Raw genomic sequence first — 22922 nt, 5'->3', positions numbered from 1 at the left:
AATGCAACCCAATCTAGTATTCTAGAATTCTGGGATATGCAGTTTGTGAATTTATGTCCTGGACTTCCAAATAGTGGGGGAAGTGCATAGAAACTCCACCCACACACCATTTAGTCTGATAGGAGTATTTAAAACCATTTTTTATTAAAAATTACAAAATAAGCAAGATCTGGCTGTCCTGTCGGAATCCTATGAATAATGCTAAGCTGTTGCATATTTTGCTTTAAAATGTACAAATCTTGATCTTAGTTGTTTTTATTTCTGATCATGTAGGCACTTTTCTGATAAACATCTATTTTTATTTACTTAGGATACAATTAGAGATGTTCATGTTAAAGGTCTAATGTACAGAGCAGTGGAGGCTGATATTGGTAAGCCATTTTCTCTAATAGCAACTTTTTACATTTTAGTTATGTTGAATTTGTTATGTATTGGTAATAATACCAGTGTTTAGTATTTTTTTCTTTTACATCTTTCCATTTATGCCTTTCCCTTTGAGATTTATTTTTATTTATTTACATTTGTACTAGAGCTACTATCATGTGAACATAAGGCTACAATGTCTTCTAAAAATGAATTTTAGGGCCTGTTTCCACTAGTGAGTTTCACTAATGTAGATTCCTGTGCTATGTTGCCATTTGTTCCTAATGGGACCACTGGTACACTTAAAACAGGCCTTGTATGTGTTGTCCTCTGTGTATTTTTTTGGTTTTTTTTTGCTTTGCATGCACAGTGAGTTTTCAAAAACTCAGTCCTAGTGATGAGAACAGGCTTTTATACTCCACTTTTCCTAGAATTTCCGAATATTTCTTTCATGTTACCTGATGTCACTATCAAGTGCTGGCTGATATTTATGGCAAAGCTTTTTTCAAACCTGGTCAGATATTAAATTGGAAGCCTTTTCTAATTTCTTCTGATCTTCTGTTTCTATAGAAAGGTACATTCGCTATGGGGAGAGAACTCGAGCAGTGTTGGCAAAATTGGCAAACAATGGCAAAAAGATGTTTCTCATAACAAACAGTCCCAGCAGCTTTGTGTAAGTAAGAGGCTTTAATATGCTTTTTTATGCTTCAGATTTATTTCTACCTTAGAATGGTTTTGACAGTTCCGGATATCTTCAGCTTACTATAGTTGGGGGTTCTCAAAAAAAGTTAAAAGAAAAAAAAAAAAAAGAAAAGAGTGAAAAAAGATGATTATAGTATTAATATAACAATGTATTTAAATTGTTGGCTTTGGTTTAAATTGCTCCAAAGGAGATGAGTTTTTTTTCTGCTCTCCAATAAATGTTAGGTGTGCATAATCAGGTGGAGCCCTAGAATGTTAAGACCATTTTAGGCCTGCTGCAGGCAACCAAGGGACTAACAGTTCCCGATTGTTCCTGGGTTCAAGTGAATAGAAGCTGTTGGGAATTATTTCGTGCACTTAGCTGTGGTTGAACACTGTGCAGTTCAATAAAGCAATAAGTTGCTCATGGGCATACAGTTGCAGTACCTCTTCTAAAGAAAGACCCGCTGGACACAAACATATTAACCTGTGATGTTGTTTGGCTTTTTCGGGTGCACAGCAGTTTGCTATCCATCTGGGAGCTGCCAACCACACTGCGAGTATGAAAGGGGCCTTAATGTGTAAATTTCTAGTTTCCCTGGAAACAAGAAGCGTTTATAAGGTTTTATCAAATATATTTTTAGGTCCAAAATGTAATTTCCAATCTCAGTATTATAACTCTATAAATAAATTTTTCTCACAGGGACAAAGGAATGAACTTCATTGTTGGAAAGGATTGGAGAGATCTTTTTGATGTTGTTATAGTTCAAGCTGAAAAACCAAACTTTTTCAATGACAAGAGAAGGTAAATATTTAAAGATTTTGTTCTATTGGATGTTTGTTTTTATGCAACTGTCTTACATAAACAAAGGGTGGTCGTCATTGGCCTGATAATTTCAAGAAATAACTCCAGTTTAAGCAAATCTGTTCGTTTGCAGGTGAAAGTAGATACTGTGTGTGTGCAAGAAATTTTTTTTAGAATATTTAGCTCAGCGGTGAGAGGTTTGATATCTTTTAAGTGTTTACTTTGTTTTAGGATTTGGGATTTAAGTTTTAGGGTTGGTGTAAGTCCGAGGTAGACAAACTCCGAGCTGTAGGCCAGATACCGCCTAGTCAGTATTCCAGTCTAGCCTAACGCGCCCCTAGTTATTTATTGTTGGGTCCAGCCTAATTGAATTGTCATGTTATCGCGAGTTTCGCCAAATCATCAATATCATCGAGTTCCTGCACAGTATGCCTAAAGAGCAGAAGCAACGCACAGCTACCAGTCTCCGGAGGGTGACCTTGAATGCTGTGTCTTCAACCCTGAATGAACCGATGAATTTTTCTTCGTCCAACGCAGCAACAAAGCCCTGTTTTTGGTGTGCAACGACACCAACAGCACTTTCAAGCAGTCGAATCTCAAGGGGCATTTCGATGCCAAGTACCTGCACACAGACAGTGACTGCACTGCGCATGAGCGGAAGACTGAGGCTGCTCGCTTGCAGTCACGGTTAGGAAAAACTTTTCCTTAGACACCTTGTTTCTTTGGTCTAGTGTGCCTTCTTGACCTTCTGAAATGGCCTAGTAGTCCAAAAAGTTTGCCGACCCCTGGTGTTAGTGAAGGGTTGAGTGTTAATGTTGACGTATAAAATAAGGTTAGTGGTCAGACAGTTTAAATAATTTTTTTTTTAAATTTGGTTTCTGGAATAGAGCCACTGCTGTTCAAAGCAAGGTATTGGTAATTAATTGTGAGAGTTATACAAATATGTTAATATTATTGTTGTGTAATTTATTTTTGTGTTTGTACAATCCGTGGACAAAATTATGTTTTGTTTTTTGTTGTTGAATGAGAGAGCGGCTGCATTTGAAACTTAGAGTGTGCTGGCTGTGCATTTTGTCGGGTTGATAGAAATGGTCTAACGAGCATAGGCAAATCTCTCGCTTCTTTCACTGAATTATGGTGTTCCGTGTGCAGTAATATTGCAGAACCTCATGTACTTAATTCTTTATGATGAGGAAACTTTTCCTGGGTGCAGTTTTGGCAGAAAGGGGACATTCCTCTTTCAGGTTGTGGGTTATCATCTCTTCCCTCTCATTCACAAAGAAAATTCTAATTCAGTGATTTCATTCATTTATTTATTTTTTTTCCCTGTTTTTCAGACCATTCCGTAAAGTTACCGACCGAGGGGTTTTACTGTGGGATAAAATTCACCAACTTGAGAAAGGGAAAATCTATAAACAGGTTTGTTCATATATATGACTTTTTTTTAAATAATTTTATCCTGTTAATGCCAAAGGCCATCTTAACCTGCAATGAAAGATTGTGGGGACATTTTGCTACATGATATTAACGTGCCAGGGTCCAGCCAGCTCTCTGTTGCCTAACAGTCTTGGCACAAGAACAAGCTAATTTACCTTATATTCTATGAAAAAAAAAGCACATTCATGTGCATTAGAACACATAACAGCAGTACACATTGGTAGGATACAGTCCACAAAAAGTGTGTGTGTGTGTGTGTGGGGGGGGGGTTGTTTCGGAAGCACTGACAATGGGTCGGATTTGTTAAAGCTCTCCAGGGCTGGAGAATAAACACTTCAGACTAGTGACCCTGGGTAATCCAGCAAACCTGGAATGGATCTGGTCCAGGATTAGGACAAGCTAATTATTTTTAAGAAACCCATTAGGCTCAATGTATACTGAAAATTCAAATGCAAGATTGATAAGCCTATAATGCTGTAGATGGGGAATACTTTCTTTAAAGTGACATATCGTCATCAATGGGACATTTTCTAATTTTTGACACAGTTAAAAAAAAAAACGTTCCCTTTCTCACTGCCGAAAGACCTATATCTATAATAGTGCCTGTATCTATAGGGGTAAATGCTGCATCAAATCAGAATGGTATTGTGGCTAAGGATGAATAGGAGAGAGCGTTAGGAGGAGGAAGAATGCAAAAAAAAAAAAAAAAATGGGATATTGCCAAAATGACAAGAGGCTTCACATCTACAAATGAAGCAATAAATATGCACTCTCAAGATATATAAATCCTAGTACTAAAGCAAGCTTTCTAACCACAATCCTCTCCTTCCTGATGTGAGCCAGTAACTCTTCTGATTGTGAAGTACTATTCTCCTGTCTATAGCAAATCCACTGTTTAGAATGTAAAACAGGTAGCAGATGACAATGTAGGTCAGTTTATTTCAGCACTAATATATATCTTCCTAGCACCCAGCGCAATCTCAACAGTGAAATAGTCAACATCTAAGCACTTCTCTGCATTAATGCTCACTAGATAAAAGTTCATCTGGAGCAATGGCTGCAATAATGCTTTAGGTGCGCTTTAGCGTTTAACTGTAAAAGGACCTTTATTTGCTTTAAAAATGTTTTTTATACCTTGCTTATGCTATATGCGTGCCTTCTGTTTTATAGGGCAATTTGTTTGAGTTTCTCAAGCTTACTGGATGGAGAGGATCAAAAGTTTTATATTTTGGTGATCATATATACAGTGACCTGGCGGTAAGATATAATCTCACTATTTTACATATATTTTTTGTAACTGATGCGTGGTAGTTACATTTACCTACTTCTGGATTTTTGTTTGTGTTTTCAATTTAAAGATTTAAAGACAACCATCAAAACACTCTCAAAGTCAATAGTCCCTTTGACGTTTTTGGTACTTTTTTTTTTTTTTTTAATTTGTTACTACACCAGTATTTAAAATATTTTCTGTCATTCCAATGCACCTCTTTTTAAAAAAAGAAAAGCTTTTTTAGCCTCCATTACAGGGCTACCAACTGCTGTCTGACAGCTACCCTCTGGCTCCATCATTGGAACAAACAAGCATGTTCATAGACACTGCTTTGAGAGGTGGTTGTAATGCATTTAATTACCTCAGTAGATCCCTCATTTCTAAGCAGTCAGTTGTCCCTTTTAACCAGCTTGAACATATGCCTGTGCCAATCAATTGCTATGGAAAAACCCCAAGGATGTTAAAGGAAGCAGATCGTGTGCAGCTTAGAAGCAGTAACTGCACTGTTTCACAACAGTCAATGAATGAGTTTAAAATCATCAAGACAATTGTTTTCCCTATACTTCAATAAATATGATTGTGATATTCCTAATGTAAGTAATCTATTCATAAAGGGTTAATATTTTGAAGTAAATACTCTGCATTTTATTTAAATTTTGTTTATTTATATCTATTTAAATACAGCAAATGTATTTATCATACAAATTATTGTGTATTTTAAAGTTAAACCTAAAGCATATGGTTAAATGCCATAATAAAAAGAAAAAGCCTGAAATTGTCCTAACTTTGCTAGGGTTATCTTCTTGGGCCAGCTCTCTGCTCACTGGACAGAGGTAATTATGCACCTTTACACTCCCACTGATCAAGCAGAAAACACAGGACTAACAAAATGCCACCAAGCTGGGTTTTAGGTGTTTGAGGTGTGTGGCAGATATGAATACATGACAAGGCTGGATGACTAGAATTACAAATAAAACAAATGTATATTTGTTTGTGTATTTAGCTGTTTGTCTGGAGTTTCTGTTTTATGTCACTAAAGTAAAACTAAATCCTAAACTAAAGTTCCATCTATTAGCTTTTATTCAGGTTTGCAGTTACCATGGTGCTGCTTATGTGATCAGTATGACTCCAACCACTGCAGAGCGTAAAAGATCTGCTAACATCACAGCCCCCAGCATGCTTCTCATCGGAGGCATGCCTTTTAAATGTAACATACACTTGTGCATGTAATGGTAGCCAGAATATAAATTAAAAAAAAGGCTGTCAAAAATATTGGCTTGTTGGCAGAATTAGAACTTTTGGAGGGAGAGGCTGAAGATAATTACATTCTTTTTCAATCAAACTTCATTTTTGGTCCGCAGCATTTTAATTTTCCATACCTGCCAAAAACATTCAAATATTGCCACTTTGTAGCTATGGAAACACTGGAGGTGTCTTGATAAATGTCTGTATACAGAATGTCTATGGAATTATCATCTCATCATTACATTTGTAATAATATGACATGAAATAAAATGCAGAGGATTTACTGTTCTTTTGTCTTGCTGGACAGGATTTGACATTGAAGCATGGGTGGAGGACAGGCGCTATTATTCCAGAACTGAAATCAGAGCTCACAATTATGAATACATCGGAGTATATCCAGACAATGGCTTGGCTTCAGAGTTTAACTGGGTTACTTGAACGTATGCAGGTATATTGTATGAAGTATTATTTATGTTATTATTTTATTCTGTTATAGATATTTCATTAGTAGCAATCTATGTAATCTAATTAAATATCTATGTCCTGCAAGCTATTTCTAAAAACGGTTGCTAAGCAGAACTAATTCTTATTGAAAATGTCAAATCTAATACATTTTCAGAAGCAATTTTTGGCTGCATCACGCAAAACATCTGCAAGAAGCATTGAGCTTGGTGGGGTTTTTCATTTGATTCAAGTTTACAGCAATTTGGTGAGACAAGTGCAACTTCTCTAACTTGTCTCCGAAGATAGGTCTTCTTGTGGAAAACAATATATATATCTTATTTTTGTTTAATTTTTGTTTAGTTTAGTGAGGTAACACCTCTGGGTCTGGGTCTCTGCCTAAACTATATTGAAGGAATATTTCTGAATTATAAACCGCTCCCCAAGAATGCAGATCTGGTTAAGTACCAGATGGGTTGTTCTAGCTCAAGGTAAACCTGTACTAAGAAATTAAGGAATATCATTGCTAATCTTCTCTATATAGTTGTCATAGTGGTTCAAATGCTTCCATCCTTTCTGAGTTACTGAGCAGAAACATATATGTAGATTAGAAGTTTTAATTTCAGCTGCTGTGAGGTTGGAGAGACCAGGTTTATAACCTATTCAGAATACTGTATAAAATGGCTCTCTTTGTATTTCTGTACAGGTCCTTCTTAGTTTTCAGTATTACAACATTGCACCTCTATAAGTATTGTAGGAAGAAGTATGAATGTTGTTTTTGGATGCCAGTCTTGGCAGCATTAGTGAAAATGTTACCTGTGGCTTGGAAGTTGCACTCTGATTTGATTTTGAGTTGTAGCCAACCATTTTGTTCACATCATTGAAGAGTGTTGATAGGCACATGCTTGGACTGTGCGTATTGCTTTTGATGGCAGTGCCAGGTTTGGATGGCTGCATGTTTGTGGGAATTTTTGAGAAGAGACTTAGCAAGTCTATTTTTGTCTTCCATTGTGTAGTTAAAAAGCAACTAGCTTAGAAGGCTGGAGTATTTGCTGTAACTTTGATGATACAAGATACACAATAGACCTTGTAAATAAATGTTGTGAATGACAATGCACAGCAAAAAGAAATAGATGTTAGATATTTGTGAGGTCACCTGGCTAACCATTCCAATGTCATGAATTGTTTGGGTTTAGCTAAACATATACATGAGACATATATATTTAAAATATGTGTATGTTTTCCTATGTAAATGTAAGTTTACATACCCCAGCAGAGTTTGTGTAATAAGTGCCATTGTTTGGAAAATATGACTGATCACCCAGAAAACTTCCTTTTAATTTAGGAAGTGTGCTCAGACTAAGCAATTATCACAATTTGTGTGTGACATTTTAAATCATAATGACATCTAAAATCCCCCAAACACACCTGATTAAAAGTTTACATACCTTTGAATGTTGGGACTGAATATACACACAAGTTGTCACACAGTTAGGTCCATATATATTTGGACAGACAACTTTTTTCGAATTTTGGTTGTGTACATTACCACAATTAATCTTAAATGAAACAACTCAGATGCAGTTGAACTGCAGACTTTCAGCTTTAATTCAGTGGGTTGAACAAAAATAGTGTCTTAGTTGTTACATTTAAAATTAATTGTAGTAATGTACAGAACCAAAATTAGAAATGAGTTGTCTCTGTCCAAATATTTATGGACCTAACTGTAGGTTTTAATGAAGAGTAATTTAGTCCTGACTTGTATCTATCAATATCTGTGTATAAATAGTCAATGCAATTTCATTCAGCGCTGCACAGACTTTGTTGCATAGTGATCCATGGGGAAAACAAAAGAGCAGTCACTGGACTTGTGTGAAAGGTGGTTGAGTTTTACAAATTAGGAAATGGATATATGCGGTTCATGCAAGACAACCCATGATTTTCTAGGACCTGGAGGCTTTTTTGTCCCCATGAACTCGAAAAAGAATAGGCAGCTTTGCTACTTGAAGGGCCTCATCCACAACTAACATTAAATCAACATTCTATAATTGATAAAGGAAGCAATACACCATATTAGGAAGTAAGATATGCAAACTTTTGTACAGTTACAGGGCTATCTTATGTTTTTGTTTTTTTAATGCTATGTTTAACTGTAGAAAAAAAACAGGGTGTTGACAGGCTACTGTGTATTTTTAGGCTTGCAGGATAATTTTCAAGCAAAAATGCCTGTTTTTTTGCAGGCACTTACAATGCTAGTATGGTTTGCAAATTCCAGTTTTTTTTTTTTTTTATATTTCCTTTCGTGCTAATTTAATTTGGATCTCATTAAAAGTAAATTAAATGTGTTTTGTCTGAGCACTTATGTTTTTTTAAAGAATGGTACACATATTACAAATTCTTTCAGGGTATGTGTATACATGTATAGTTCACATTTAGTCCATTTGTGATACATGCTTTTCTTTTTTCCTTAGGGCAAAGGGTAGACTTCATTGAAATTACTGAAAAAAATGATATTGCTCTGTTTTAAACTTGCCATCCTAAATATTTTTCTCGTGGCTCCACTTGGTACAATGTTCTATAAGGGTGTTACCAAGTGCAGCTCCGTGTTATGCATTCTGCTCTATATTATATACTTTATCTTTTTCCATTTATATCCTTTGAGCATTTTTTTTTTTTTTTTTTAGATATACAGAGATGCTGAGTCACAGATGATTTTGCAAGACTGGATAAAAGAGAGACAAGAATTGAGGTCTGTGTTTTTTACAATTATATTTTATCCATAACCCAGCTATCAGTCACTATTGTTCTGTGACTTATATTTAATATGTGTTGATCATTTTGGACTCCAGAAAAGGTTACTTTTGTTCTGAGGTCATGAAAATTGGAGTAGATAAGTGGCTACTTGAGAAGTAAAGTTATTTTTGCCAACCCCAGTTAAAAATATTTAGAAACAGAGAGAAAAAAGGGAAAAAGAAAAGGAGGTTTTTTTTTTTGTTTTTGGCAAGTGTATTTTGAACTTCATCATTAATATGCAAAACACTGGGCCACCTTTCCTGAATTCTTCAGGAGGAAGGAGAGGAGAAGTCTGATGTTTGTACTTATAGCATCCCTTTTATTTAAAATTGTTGCAAGGAAGGAGGTGGTAGCGGCGGCAATGGTATATTCAAATCCCATTTAGCTAAATAGTGGGTAATCTCTTTCAGTTTTCAATATAAATCACAATGCTCCTAAGTTTCATGCCCTCAAGTCCTCAAAAAATTATAAGAACATACAGCCCAACAGCACAACCATGTTCCTATTCCATCGGCTTCCCTTGCAAGGGGAAACGCATTGAGAAGTGATTCAAAATTTAAACCCTTTGGGGGTATTCTGTAAGGAGAGGTCACTATATACACCCACGATTTTATTGTGTTTTATGTATTTGAAATGACGTTTGTTTTAAATGTTTAATAATATTAAAATCTTGTTATTTTTGTAATTTATATTGATGGTATTGGCTTTAAAAGTCCCACCTAAAATCGATGTCTTTCATTGCATATCTTTTTCTGTTATAAGGACTAATGGATCTAGTTGTAAGGGAATCACTATATTACAGTGATGTTCCTAGTAGCTCTGAAAGTGTTTGAACATTTTTTGTAAATAATAAAGCTGAGGCAAAACAGCCTCTAAGGGATGTGACAAATACAGGAAAATCATTTGTCCATCATACCTGTTGTTAGGGTTAGTGGAACTAGTTGGAAAGGAGTTGGTGTAAGGTTTCCTAATGGGTCTGGGAATACATTGAGAACAACTGAAAGGCAGGACAGCCTCTAATAATAAGCGGCCCAATATTTATGGATGAACACTTTATTCAAAATAGTATAAAGTTAGTAAACACCATCTTTAAAAGGATTACAAACCAATAAAATTGTAGTGTAGTATTATTCCTAGTGGAGAGTACGATTCCTTGTGGCTGATGGAGTCGCAGCTCTATATTAAGGAGGGGTGGTTAAAATGCATACCATCTGCTTATTTCGGACTTATTTCTTTCTCTTTCATAGGGACATGGCAAGAAGGATCTTTAACCCTCGCTTTGGGAGTATATTCAGGACAGATCATAATCCAACCTATTTTCTGAGACGTCTGTCACGTTTTGCTGATATCTACATGGAATCTCTTAGTTGTTTACTAAACTATGATCTTCATTACACATTTTACCCAAAGAGGACTCCTCTGCAACATGAAGTTCCAATGTGGTCTGAGCAGCAGTACCCTGGAGCATTTGGTATCCCGTTTTTGCAGGAAATTGCCCAGCTGAAGTGATTCTGTGTCGTTTACACATTCTACATTAAGATGGCCAATGTGGATGATAGACTTTTCATAAACTATTGCTTATAGTAGGTAATGTGGTTCATTGTTTGCAAACATATTTTGCAAAGTACTTTATGTCTTCAGATCTGAAGATGATGGCTGAGTGATACAGCTTTATTTTTGAGGATGTTTGAACCTTTTAAAGTCCATTTTAGACACTATTTAGAATGTCTGTTTTGTGTTTGTTTTTATGAAGCAGCGTATTTATGATTGTAGTTGATCTAGTATATAAAATATAGACGTTCATTTGTTTAGATTCTAAAGGTACTACTTATTCATGTAGCTAGCTATTAAGTTGTATTTTTTCAATGTAACCAGTGGACTGGTTTTCTAGTTATTTCTATAACCCTTTCTGTAAGCACTTAGAGAAGGTAGGTACCCCCAAATGTGTGTTTTAATTTATTTGTAAACCATTACGAAGGAATACACTGTTCAGTTTCATGTGCTATTTTTTCTTTTAAATTTACAGCATGCTAATTTTCACAGTGATTAGACCACTTCCATATTTGTGGTCTATACATGTTCCATTAAAAAAGGCTGTAGCACTGGCTTTTAGGACAGGGTGATTATTTGGACTATTTCTCACTATGTAGCTGAAATGTGCAACAGTTTTTAGTTTTTTTTAAATTGTGTACATTATTTTAAATTTATAAATAGACTTATGGGAGCCTGCCCTGCCAAAGTCATATTTTATAATTAGAAAAACCACATTTATAATAAGTGTGGTGTGAAAATAAATATTACTACACTGGTGCAGTTGCCCTTTAAAGTGAACCTAAACCTTACAAATAAAGAAATAAAACTGCGATCAGGCAGGTCTATTATTGCATAAGGAACAGGTGATGCCCATCTGTAATAATACAAAAACCTGCCATGTTTTTCTGATGTCAAGTGTTTAGCCATCTTGACTGGAATGACTAAACTCCCACGTATGTCCTGGAATATCTGGCAGCCTAAACTCAAAAAATATGGTGAACAGGCAGGGGAGTATGCTTTATTGTACAAGGGTCATTGCTTGTGTCTTCTGCAATAAAAATCCTGCCTGTTTGTAATTATCGAACCTATAGTTACACTTTAATTGCAGTTGTTCACCTTTCCATGTTAAAATGCTAGTTCTGTGGATGTCATTCCTGTTGCTTTAGTACTTTGGAGTCTTTTAAATAGATCATATAAGATCTTCTTTTAAATAGATCATATAAGATCTTCTGACTTTTACCTCCCATTTCTAATCTGCATACATGCAATTACCGGTTTAAGAAGGAAAAGTGGGCCTCCTTTTTTCTCTGAATACAGGTACTTAACTATTTCGATAATTATAACACAGGGAGTGCAATGTTTTAGTATGTCAGATGGCTTTGTGATGTACTTAGAGCATGAACAAGAAAACACACCGCACTGAACAAATATGGCTGCTGCTGTTTGCTGACTCTATATGTATATAGGAATGGGGTATTGCACTTATTTTAAAGATTTACATCAAGTGCAATAAGTACATTTTTTCTTCAGAGAAATTCTTCAGCAATACAAATATTTGATTTGGTTATGTTGGGTACCTGTCTCTTTGATTTCAACACTTTAGGCCACTGGCCTGATGAATTCAGATCAGAAGTCTGAACAAGATTAGGGCACTTCTTCATGTGCATTAAATAACTGAAGCAGTTGAATCAGCATGATACCCAGGGAGCCTGTACTTCTAGAATGTTGGACGGTTAGTAAATAGGCCATCTTACATAAGAGCCTTCCACTGATTCTTAAAGATAAATTTCCTATTTGTTCTATTTTATCACTTCAAGTTCCATAACCGTCTCCTGTGTGTATAGGAAGGATCTTACTGTCAGCACAGCCAGATTTCCCTGTTAGTAACTTTGCTATGGCAGAATATTGTGACAGCAGGATCACTGTCCAGACTGATAGTTTCACCTTCTGACCTTCCTTTCCTACTAAACAAACTTTTTTTTGTTAGTGTGTGATCTGGTGATGTTAATTTAGACATAAACATTATGTACGCTTACATATTCTGAAGGTATTCTGTTTAAATATTCAGTAAATTTATGGTGCTGTATTATGTAGATGCTTTATTGAAAGCTATGTGCGAGAGTGCTAAATAACACATAGCTGGTATGAAGATTTACCTTTTTGATTTTTGTTGAGATACTGTTGCAGTTAAGATGGTCTCTTGCCTCTATTCCTTATAACACTAATATGGTATCAGAACAAGCATAGCAAATCCACTCTACTTACTACCTTACAAATGTTAATTGATGAGTTGATTAATGAGTTTATTTAGCAGATCTAGATATTCCCAAGTATTTGTGATAGACTGGACAAGCTTCTCTCACATTTCCCAGCACGCCCCACAGATTGTAGTCACTGGCTACAGTTACATTTGTGTGGCAGCAGTTGCAATACTGTAGCCTTTCATAGAATAGTAAAGAAAAAGCCATTTAAAAAGTGTGCTAGCTGGTGGCCACTACCAATACTATTTTGGGTTTTGTGTGCTTTTTTTTCCAGAAGTGTAATTATGTTGCATAGTAAATGGTATGAAGGTCACTATAACGCACTGGTAAGAATATTCTGGGCTCTAAATGAATAGTTTTAGTAGATGGGTTCTGATTACTATGAGGTGGCTACACACAGTGCATACTCCCTAACGCAGTTCTGCCATTTAACTAAAGGTAAAAAAAAAAATTAAAGCTCCCCGAAGACTGGCAAATATAGCCTATCATGGGGAACCTGGGTGATCCAGCTAAACTTGGTTTTGATTTGGCCAATGACATATGTCAAATAGGAAATATTTTTATGAAATTCATTCCAGGTTTGCTAGAGCACACAGGTTCACTGCTTTTATTGTTTTCTGCAACTTTTAAGGAGGCTGTAGGGATCTCGTAAATATGATTTGTAAGGGGGTTCTGATGGCAGTAATCTTAAGCGGTCTAGTAGTATCGTATCAGTATAGTGTTCTGGACTATTACAGCTGTTTAACATTTCTTTCCATAGATTCACTTTAATGTACACTTTACAATATGGTATGTCCCTTTTCACATTAAGAAAACCACCCATTTAGTCATTATGTGCCTCCAGTAGAAACACCAGCCTCATTCCGTATTAATTCTTTGGTTTTATTTGCCTGACAAGCATAGTTGTAGGAGGTACATTTTTCAAAGTTAAAGACCCACGTAATGACAAAAAGATAAATAGTATTATAATGTTATACAGGCAACTAAAGAAATAGGACAGTTTTTCATATTTTGTCTTAACATTTTTGATGCTTTCTAATTTCATCAATAAATTTAGTGTACCACAGCATAAATGAAGTTTTGAAACAACGCAAGTAAACATTGTATCTCTTGCCTTTTGTAAATTTTACAGTTCTGTTCCAGTTTGTAACTGTGTCATGCGCTGAGTACAATTGCACTACCTTAACATTGCATTCAAATGGGTTTTGCATTTAAAATGAATGGCTAAAGCAAGGGGTCATCCTGTGCTCCTTACACAGGGGATGACAAGAAACATGTTGTTTAAGCTTCATCTAGTGAACAATGATAAAGCAATGGTAATTCAGTAATAACTTGAGACATCAGATCAAGTTATGATGGAATGAGCAAGGTCCAATAATGTTTTCCTATTGGGCAGGGGGAATAAAAAGGATGTTTCGTTGCACTATTGCACCAGCAGGTCCATGTTCTATTAAAGTGAAAAACCCATTTAATTTAATGACTCAACAACTTGTGTCGTGTTTTTTGAGTACATAAATAGAAAACTTTCAATATTTGTAACAATGTAATATGCTTTTGAAAGCTGCAAGTGTTTGATATACCATTTGCACAATGTTCTGCCAGTGTATAAAATGTGCACTATAATCACTACAACTGTAATACTGCATTTTAGCGATTTGCCTTATCGTACATGTTATATTTGGTATTAAAATGTGTTACTTAAGCGTATCTTATCAATATTTTAGGCAGTTGTGTGTCCAGGTATTCAAAATTCACACCTGATTTATATTTGTTTATGAGAACACAGCTATAAAAAAAATGAATGTGTTACAGTTTTATGTTAAAGTAATGAATCAATCAATCTATGTTAATAATAATGATGAATGTATTACAAACCTGGTTTAAGTACTTTGTAAGTAGTACGTAATTTGCAGTATAGTGAAAGTTGTACAGAAGTATTTTAAAGGGATAATAAATTTTGAATTGATTTAGACTTGCCTACTGTATTTTATGCAATGGGTGTAAGACTGTAGGACACCAACTACACATTAAGAATATGTTGACCAAATTAAAATGTTTTTCTAATTTCTCATGCATTTTTTATAGGAAAGACTGCCTTTACCTTGGGATCTGAATACTATTATGCAGAAGGCAGCATATATTAATGTGTGTGTTGTGGTGGAAATGCATCTCTTGTAAGCCATTTTATATATTTTTTTATATATTGCCTTTTTGTTTTTTGGTTTAGATATCATTTGGGTTTCAATCTTAATTCTTCACCTCCCATTTTTTGACTAATGTCTAAATCTGAGTGGTGTCTGTGGGGCAACACAGAAGAAATATTACCTATATAAATAAAGATGTGATTATAAAATGTTCCCCAGGAAGAGACAGACTTGACACGAAAATAAAATCATTAAAACCTTTTATTTACAATTTCACAGCAAAGAGAGCCGGTAATTTGATGAACTGCCCCAGAGCAAGGCTCAGTTTTTCTGGAGGCAAGAAACTGTACATTCGAACAAGAATAAGTCAAAGGATATTCGATTACAAATGTGCCTAATAGTGTTTTTTTGCCTGTCAGTTGATAGATTGTTGGCACTAAATGAAAAGATCTTTTGCAAGAAAAACTGTTGTAACTGTTTTTTATATGTATTGATGCATTATCTGTTCCTCCTTCATTTGGTTCTCCCATCAAAGGTTACAAGCTGCTGATCATCTGAGTCCTAAAAGAAATCAAAATGGGAATAAAAACCTCATAATAATTTTAGTAAATATATGCGTCATGGCGATTCATAAAAAAGCTGTAAGTTATGGATAGTAAAATCTAGCTTACAAAATAAAAGGAATGCTGGAAAAAAACAAAAAAAAATTAAGAAAAAAAGAATAAACCTTGTATAAATGACAATCATTTGGTTTCCTACGACCATGCAATACCCAATCTAGAAAGCAATGACAATTTTGTTGTATACTATGTTAAGAATTCTTAGGGGCAATCTATAATTTAAATCTTACATTAAAAGGCTAACCATTTCCAGTTGGCGCTTCTTTTGTGGTCTACCAATTCACGGATGAACATAGCTAACAGTGAGTCCCTGTGAAGAACTGACCTGAAGGTCCTATGTAGGTGAGGAGTGAATGGGGCCCTCATGCAGAAGAAGACTTTGTACCTCCTTATGCCTGCCTCCGTGCCCATAGATGAATTCATTTGCTAATTCCTCTCTGTCAGTCTCTCCACTGGATGGCCATTAAATAAAGTTACATTCAAAGATGTTAACCTACCTACAATGTCCTTTGATATGGCACGTTTATCCATCCTCTATAATTTCCTTTCCAGATAATTTACATGCATTCTGTGCTCTCCTCCTCTTATCCACCCTAACCACCTCTCTCTATTCTCATACAGAATTTTTCATGCAACTCGTTTTTTTCTCTAGGTTGAACTACTTCTAAGTCAGTTTGATGCTCTCATAACCCTAGAACTGACCTAAACTATATAATCTGCCATTTGATTTTAGGTGGCTACGTAACCACCATTGCCTCCAACCAAGCTATGCATTCAACACAAAGTTTTCTCTTTATATACCGCCTACCAGTCTCTTCCCCTTTCTTACTTGTTACCTGTTATGGTCACCCCTTTTCCATCACACACACCCACCCACCTTCCATTGCTCTACATGGTCTACATCTGACACACGTGCCCACTGTAGGTACTTTTGAACAGGAAGAGGCAAGCCCTTATCCCTCACGTTCAAAAATTGACTTTACTTGCCAGACTTATCCCACCTCTTGACAGGTACCATTGTATTGAGGTAATAGTATTTACTGTCAGTAGTTTAAATGTTTTAGAACAAGGTGGGATATACAACTGAATTCTGCCTTTGTTTGTTAAAAACTGCCACAGAAGATGCTGATACTATATAAATCAAAACCAATAAATCAAGTGGTAACAAGAAAAACTATCAATCATACAAAAAGGAAGTTACACACACTATTCTTGTTGGAAGGGGGTGAGGTAAGAACAAGACGTTTGTTCAGGGTTGCTGCGTCTTGGCTCTCCTTCACCTCCAATAGCTTATTTAGCTCCAGGATATACCATCTTTCCTAAAACATCCAAAACTTTTTTGGTTTGGCGTCATTTTCGTTGGGGGATTCCATATTAGTAGGTGACCCAATGGTATCTTTGAACATATTAAAATAGATTTGGTTTTATGAAGGTCCATGTTGTTGTTGAAAACTCTCCATCCATACTACAAATCATTGGCACAAGATCTAGGCTATATTTGGTCCTTTAATTAGTTTCCATATCTCCTGAGGAAGCCCATAGGGGCAAAATGCGTCCGGCCAGGCGATATTACACTGTTCGTATAATTGTTACTTGGACGATTTACCCTCAAGATGTATTTGTAAAGTATTTGTGTTTGTATTTGTTCCCCTTTTCTACCGTCCCCCTTTCCCTGAATTCCAGGCTATACACACTGCTTGTTCCTCAAATATACACCAGTATGCAATTGTAAAAAGACATGGCAAACATTCAGAAGGTTTAACAAGATACTTAGTATAATCCTGCTAATATACTTTATCAGTAAGTCTTTTCTGACAAAGGATAATACATAATATTTTGAATAAGGAAGTGATATCGAGGCTGTTAAAGCATAAATAGCCAATCAAAGCTAAATATTTAACACAGCTTTTTCTACAAAGTAAAAGTAGGCAGCAAAATGAACTGCAGCCCAATGATTAGCTCATCTCTCTGACCCCTAAAAATAAATCTGCTGTCCTAATTCAAATGGTAATACAAATCCAGTGTTTGTATATTGAATGATTTAGGAGGGAGACATAGTGACAACTTGGCAAGTGTTTCACTGCGGGCGGCCTGGTAAGCATTCAGAAATTCAATAGGAGGATCTTTAAATAGACCATCTCTTTCTTGCCATCAGTTTGTCAAAGTTCCTTGCATGGAGCATTGCCTGCCAAGTACATCACATGTCACAAAATTGTATATAGATACTGTAGTAATAGTGATAATAAGTATAGATATACTATAGGGCCTGTTTATAAAAGGTTGAAATCAATGTTCTGTTCGTTTTTTATTTCATGGATCTGGTTTTGCAGGATACACATTAAATTATTGATTTTGTAGTATTTAGTATATAAAACTAAATTCAGCATGATAGACCCAAAATCATACTGAAAACTTACAGAAAACGGATGATAAACTGAATCCACCGTGGGCTCGGCTGGAGTGGTGGCTGTTGCTGCACTTTCATACATTGGGTTGGCAATGTTGGATGACGGTGATGTGTCAAGCTCGGACACTGACACGGTGGGTTTATCTTCATACTGTATTCAATAAAAGCGGACTTTTGTTATCACATATTCAAAACTACTATATTTAAATATACAGTTAAAGAAAAACTACTAGAATATGAAGAAAATGCAGATTGCCTGGCACAGTCAGTGACTTAAGGAATTTAAAACTTTGTTCAGTCGGGCAAATAGCATTTTTTTTAGAAATTCTTTATTTCTGAAAGAATCATTGTACAAAGTAAAACAAACAGGACGTAGGTTGAAATAAGGGCAGTGTTTCTAAACCTTTTTAACATTGGGGATTGAACACCTTGAAAAAACTTTCAGGTCTACAGGGAACTCCTACCATAATTACTATAGGCACAGCTCACAGTACATTAGCATGGTGGTCAGTGGGAAGAATGTCACCCTTACAGATAGCCAAAAAGATGTAATTGGTGTCAGTGGTATCTGACCTGAGAAGTACAATTGCTTGTTGCTTGAGAAACACTGCATTTTAGGGGCTTCTATAGGTTTCTAACAATTTAGAAAGACCTGGCTGATTGTTTACATTTGAAGAGTTTAGACTGCCAGCCCAGCATGTGTAGTTTTGCATTGCCAGCATCCCTTTTTTATTGTACTGTACTTTTAGGTTGGGACAACTGATAAATTGTGTTATAGCTATTTAAACAGCAAATTACTGTTTAAAAATAATGCCATCAAGGACCTATTAGCAATTTGCTATTCCTTCCTTCCTATGGCAGCCCTTTTAATTGAATGGGCTGCCAACTTACCAGGTTTGACATGCAGCATTTTTTCTAAGCAGCCCATTACAAGGTAAAGTGGTGCATTGTGGTGTGCTGCAGTGCATGTGCAGTGGAGGTTGGTCCTGAACTGAATATCACCTATTCAGGGCTGAACTGTCTTTGTCACAAACGTCTTTGGAAAAGTTTTAGGAAAGTTAACAATAGATTGGATCCTCCTAGGATATAATCAAAATACATGCCAAATGCCTAATTCATTTTTTTCTCTAGCTAATGAAAATGTAAGCACACAAGCAGTCATAATCCTTGTATTTGCCTTTTACTGAAATATCCCTAGTACATGTCTGATCATTAGTCTGTAAACACCTTTACGGTGAACAGTTAAGTTTACTATGGTAACCCATGCAGAACATTCTGGCTCTGCATAAATAAATCATAAAAGTATAGTAGATGATTCTTTTCCTATAGTTTCTTATTTTACCTCCATTTGATGGCATCACACAAGACCTGAATTACTTAGTGTGCGGGGCTGATGGTGATTGTTGGGAAAAGGTTTATTACACATTGCAGTATGATATCCTGTGCTGGTATTTACAGTACTGAAGTCACAGGCTCAGTGAGCGGTGTGACTTGGGTCACAAGGGGCTGAGTGTTTTTATCCACGCCAGTAAACAACACGGACACCTGATTTATACATTCCTCTTCTAGAAGTGGCATTTTATAGTACCACAGTCTTTATTTACCACATTCTGACATTTACAAGAGACATTGTGATGCTCTGTTTTCATGAAATGTCCGTAGGTTGTGCGTTATTATGGATATGCGAAAACAAAATAGCATTCTAGATATAGTTTTGTAAGTGTTACCTCGTGAAACTGCTGAAACTGGAAATCCTTTCTGCTGAACTTCTTATAGGCAAAAACTAATAGTGCCAGTAAACCAATGATGAAGACGATGCCAAAAAATATGCCTGCTCCATGACCAGCCTGTAGGACCTAAGCACACACAGACATCACATTAAATACATTGTTAGTATTAAAATGATATTATGTCAAGTATGATTTACAAGAGAGGGGGGAACTATTTTCATAATATACTTCGGTGCTTATGTATGAAAAGTGTGCCAATAAGACACTTGCTTGTTGTCTACATCAACCATTATGGAACCATTTAGGTTCAACTTTGTACAGAAGGAGGCTTATTGCTTGCTAGAGTCAACAAAAACATTTAGTGTTGTTACATTTTTTTACATACAAACTCCTTGAGTCTTTGGAATTTGTGCATTTCTTCCATAGAACAGGTATTATGCTTCTCACAGCTATCATTCATAAAGACTTTGGTGCTGATTGGTCATGTAAAGGTATATGGTGAACAAGTATAATCAACCTGTAACTCCGGACCAATTCAAATACAGACATACTTTTACATTATTATTTATTAGTAATGAATAATGTTTTACTTACCAGTGGCTCAGGTGGGGCCTTTAGTGGTTCGGATATTGTGTGTATAATTCCATTTGAAGCAATGAAATCCCATTGTATTATACGCTTTCCACTGACATATCTTGTTTGTTCCTAAAGAAAAAAAGGGATCACAAATATTAAGACCTTTTGTAAAAATCAAATAAGCTCTGTATTGTCACCTTGGTGCAGAAAATCTGCTGATAGCCTAAACAATATAGTTTTGGTAATTTATCGGTTCATTATATATTTTTATTTTTATTTATATTATTTATTTACATTTTTATAAGTAGCTGATATTGTTAAATATCATACATAAACATGGCACTGATTCTGTAGTAGTCATGACCTGGAGACTGTGTTCCTAGCAACTGCCAATTTTTTTTATTTCTAGTCACTTTCCCATTAGAGATCTCAATAAAAGAACAATTGAGGTGCTTAGAAAAAAGAAGTGTGTAACATTAAAGGAGCAGGAATACAATCAAGGGAAACAGAAAGTATAAAGTTTTTATTCCAAACCTTTGCGTATCGGGGTAGTAAAAAAAAAAATCACCTGGGCCTGAACCAGCAGGTTCTAAAATTATTGAAATCTAACCTCATTAGTGTAGCATACAACACTCTTAATTTCCACCATGTCAATATTTTATTATTGTGAAAAACTAAGTACAGAGTGATTCAGTTGTAGAACCACCTTTGGCTTCAACAACTTATTGTTTTCTGTATTTATCAGTCTCACATCATTGTGCAGGAATATGGGCTATTCTTTAAAACATTGAATTTATGGTCAATGGTTCTCTATGCTGTCCTGCCACAGCATTTTGATCAGGTTGGGGTCTGGGCTTTGACTTTGCCAATACAACAAATTTATTCTTTTCTTTTTCAGCCATTCTGTTATAGATTTGCTAGTGTGATCCAGTTTCGGGCAAGCTTTATTTGTCCTGCAGTTGCCCTCATATTTAATCTGAAATATTTTTGGTATGCAGAGAAGTTCAAGGTTGATTCAATGACTAAAAGGTTCCCAGGTCATGTGGCTGCAAAACAAGCCCAAATCATCACCTCTTCATCACCATACTTGACAGATGATATGAAGTGTTTGTGATCATATGTTGAGTTTTTGCTGATGTAGCATTGTGCATTATAGCCAAACATTTCTACTTTGATCTTGTCTGTCTCACTGTAGAATGATGGACTTTAAATTATTTGTAAATGGCTGTAAAACCCTTCCCAGATTAATGAGCAGCAACAAATGCTTGTCCAAGATCCAGTTATCTTCATACCAATTATCGCTAATGTCTTTCCTCCTTGGCATTGTGTAAACACACACCTGAATGCTCCCAACCAAAGCTTTTATAGAGGTGGTCAAACTTGCTGATGCATTTGATGAGCAGCACCTGGCTGCTACTTACCCGCTGAATTTCTATGTAGGTGGTATGAGTGTACTTCATTATTTACCCAATGCATTTTGAATAAATCTTTGTTAAATAAATAATACCATGATATTATTTGTGACGTGTTGAAGAAAGTAAATCATGCTTTATATTTAGTATTTGCATTTAAAATATAATTTATCAATAATCTATCAAATATAATTTGTCAGCAAAGGTGTACTATAGAGGCATTTCACTCACCACGTCCTGGGTATCTGAGGAGGGGTCACCAAACAAAATGAGGAGTTTTTCGCCAAGTCGTGTCTGGAGTGATGTCCCATTACTGAGGTCCCCAAAATATACTGTGCTGACGTTTGCAATGTGATATTCTATGTCTCGTCCAGAAAGAGTCTATGAATAAAAGGATTAAATCATTAGGAAAATAGTACTTGGTATATAAAGAATAAACATTGTGTTCCTGCATTTACCCGACTAGTTCTACAGCTTTGATTGCATATGTTGAAAACCTTCTAATGAAATATTATGATGGAGTGTAGTTTACAAAGGTCCAATATATCTGCCATATAAATTTTACCTGTGCCATTTTATCATGTGGTCACATGACTGTCACTACAACTTATAATCAACTCCACTGACCACCGAAGAGGGAGTATATGAAATACGCTTCGGAACCAATATTGCTTTTCTACACTGGGCATATTCCTTACCTAATTTATGTACAAACCATTCTTAGCTGAGTGGACTCCGAAGTATATATTAATGATGCAAATACATTAGGCTCTATTAATAAAACAAAGAATCTGACATTCCCTCAAACATTCCCTTGTGGCAATCTTCCAGGTCTCTGTGTTTCAATAGCAGTAATTGATTCCCAACAGGGGCATGTCAGATTCCCTGTTTTATAAATAGAGCCCATTGTACACCTAGATCTGCCTACTTTAAGGGTCTTGATTACCTATTTTTGCTTTCTAATTAAAGCAACACACAACAATAAACCCATGCCCACTGGATTTTCCATTTTCCTTCAAGAGACAAAGTGCATCAAACATATCTTTGTGGTATAAACTCACAGAAAGCTGATCTTGTCTTTGAAACCACTACCTTAATACATGGTAATGGTACTTGGATATTAAAATGTGACTGCAATCAAAACCCCTTTCTCAGGGACTAAATAGGATGAAGAATAGGTGGAGGATTTTTATTCTGCTTTGAA

At 35.7% G+C, this 22922-nt stretch overlaps 2 protein-coding genes across 2 annotated transcripts in view; one reads left to right on the top strand and one right to left on the bottom strand.

Annotated features, from left to right (window-relative positions):
- Positions 1–14801, top strand: part of NT5DC3 (5'-nucleotidase domain containing 3) — a gene marked incomplete in the record, with an annotated part of 26402 nt that extends 11601 nt beyond the window's left edge. The window contains 8 exon segments of the mRNA XM_072399010.1: positions 311–371; positions 934–1036; positions 1748–1849; positions 3187–3268; positions 4457–4543; positions 6109–6249; positions 8927–8991; positions 10283–14801. Of these exon segments, the coding sequence (XP_072255111.1) occupies positions 311–371; positions 934–1036; positions 1748–1849; positions 3187–3268; positions 4457–4543; positions 6109–6249; positions 8927–8991; positions 10283–10544 (903 nt within the window).
- Positions 14802–15216: 415 nt separating this feature from the next.
- The window catches only part of STAB2 (stabilin 2), a 67431-nt gene continuing 59725 nt past the window's right edge, over positions 15217–22922 (bottom strand). The window contains 5 exon segments of the mRNA XM_072399009.1: positions 15217–15534; positions 18011–18151; positions 19728–19856; positions 20325–20435; positions 21950–22099. Of these exon segments, the coding sequence (XP_072255110.1) occupies positions 15487–15534; positions 18011–18151; positions 19728–19856; positions 20325–20435; positions 21950–22099 (579 nt within the window). The 3' untranslated portion in view covers positions 15217–15486.

Source organism: Pyxicephalus adspersus, chromosome 2, assembly GCF_032062135.1.
Source record: "Pyxicephalus adspersus chromosome 2, UCB_Pads_2.0, whole genome shotgun sequence".
NCBI lineage: Eukaryota > Metazoa > Chordata > Amphibia > Anura > Pyxicephalidae > Pyxicephalus > Pyxicephalus adspersus.
This window is presented reverse-complemented; position numbering and strand designations above follow the sequence as displayed.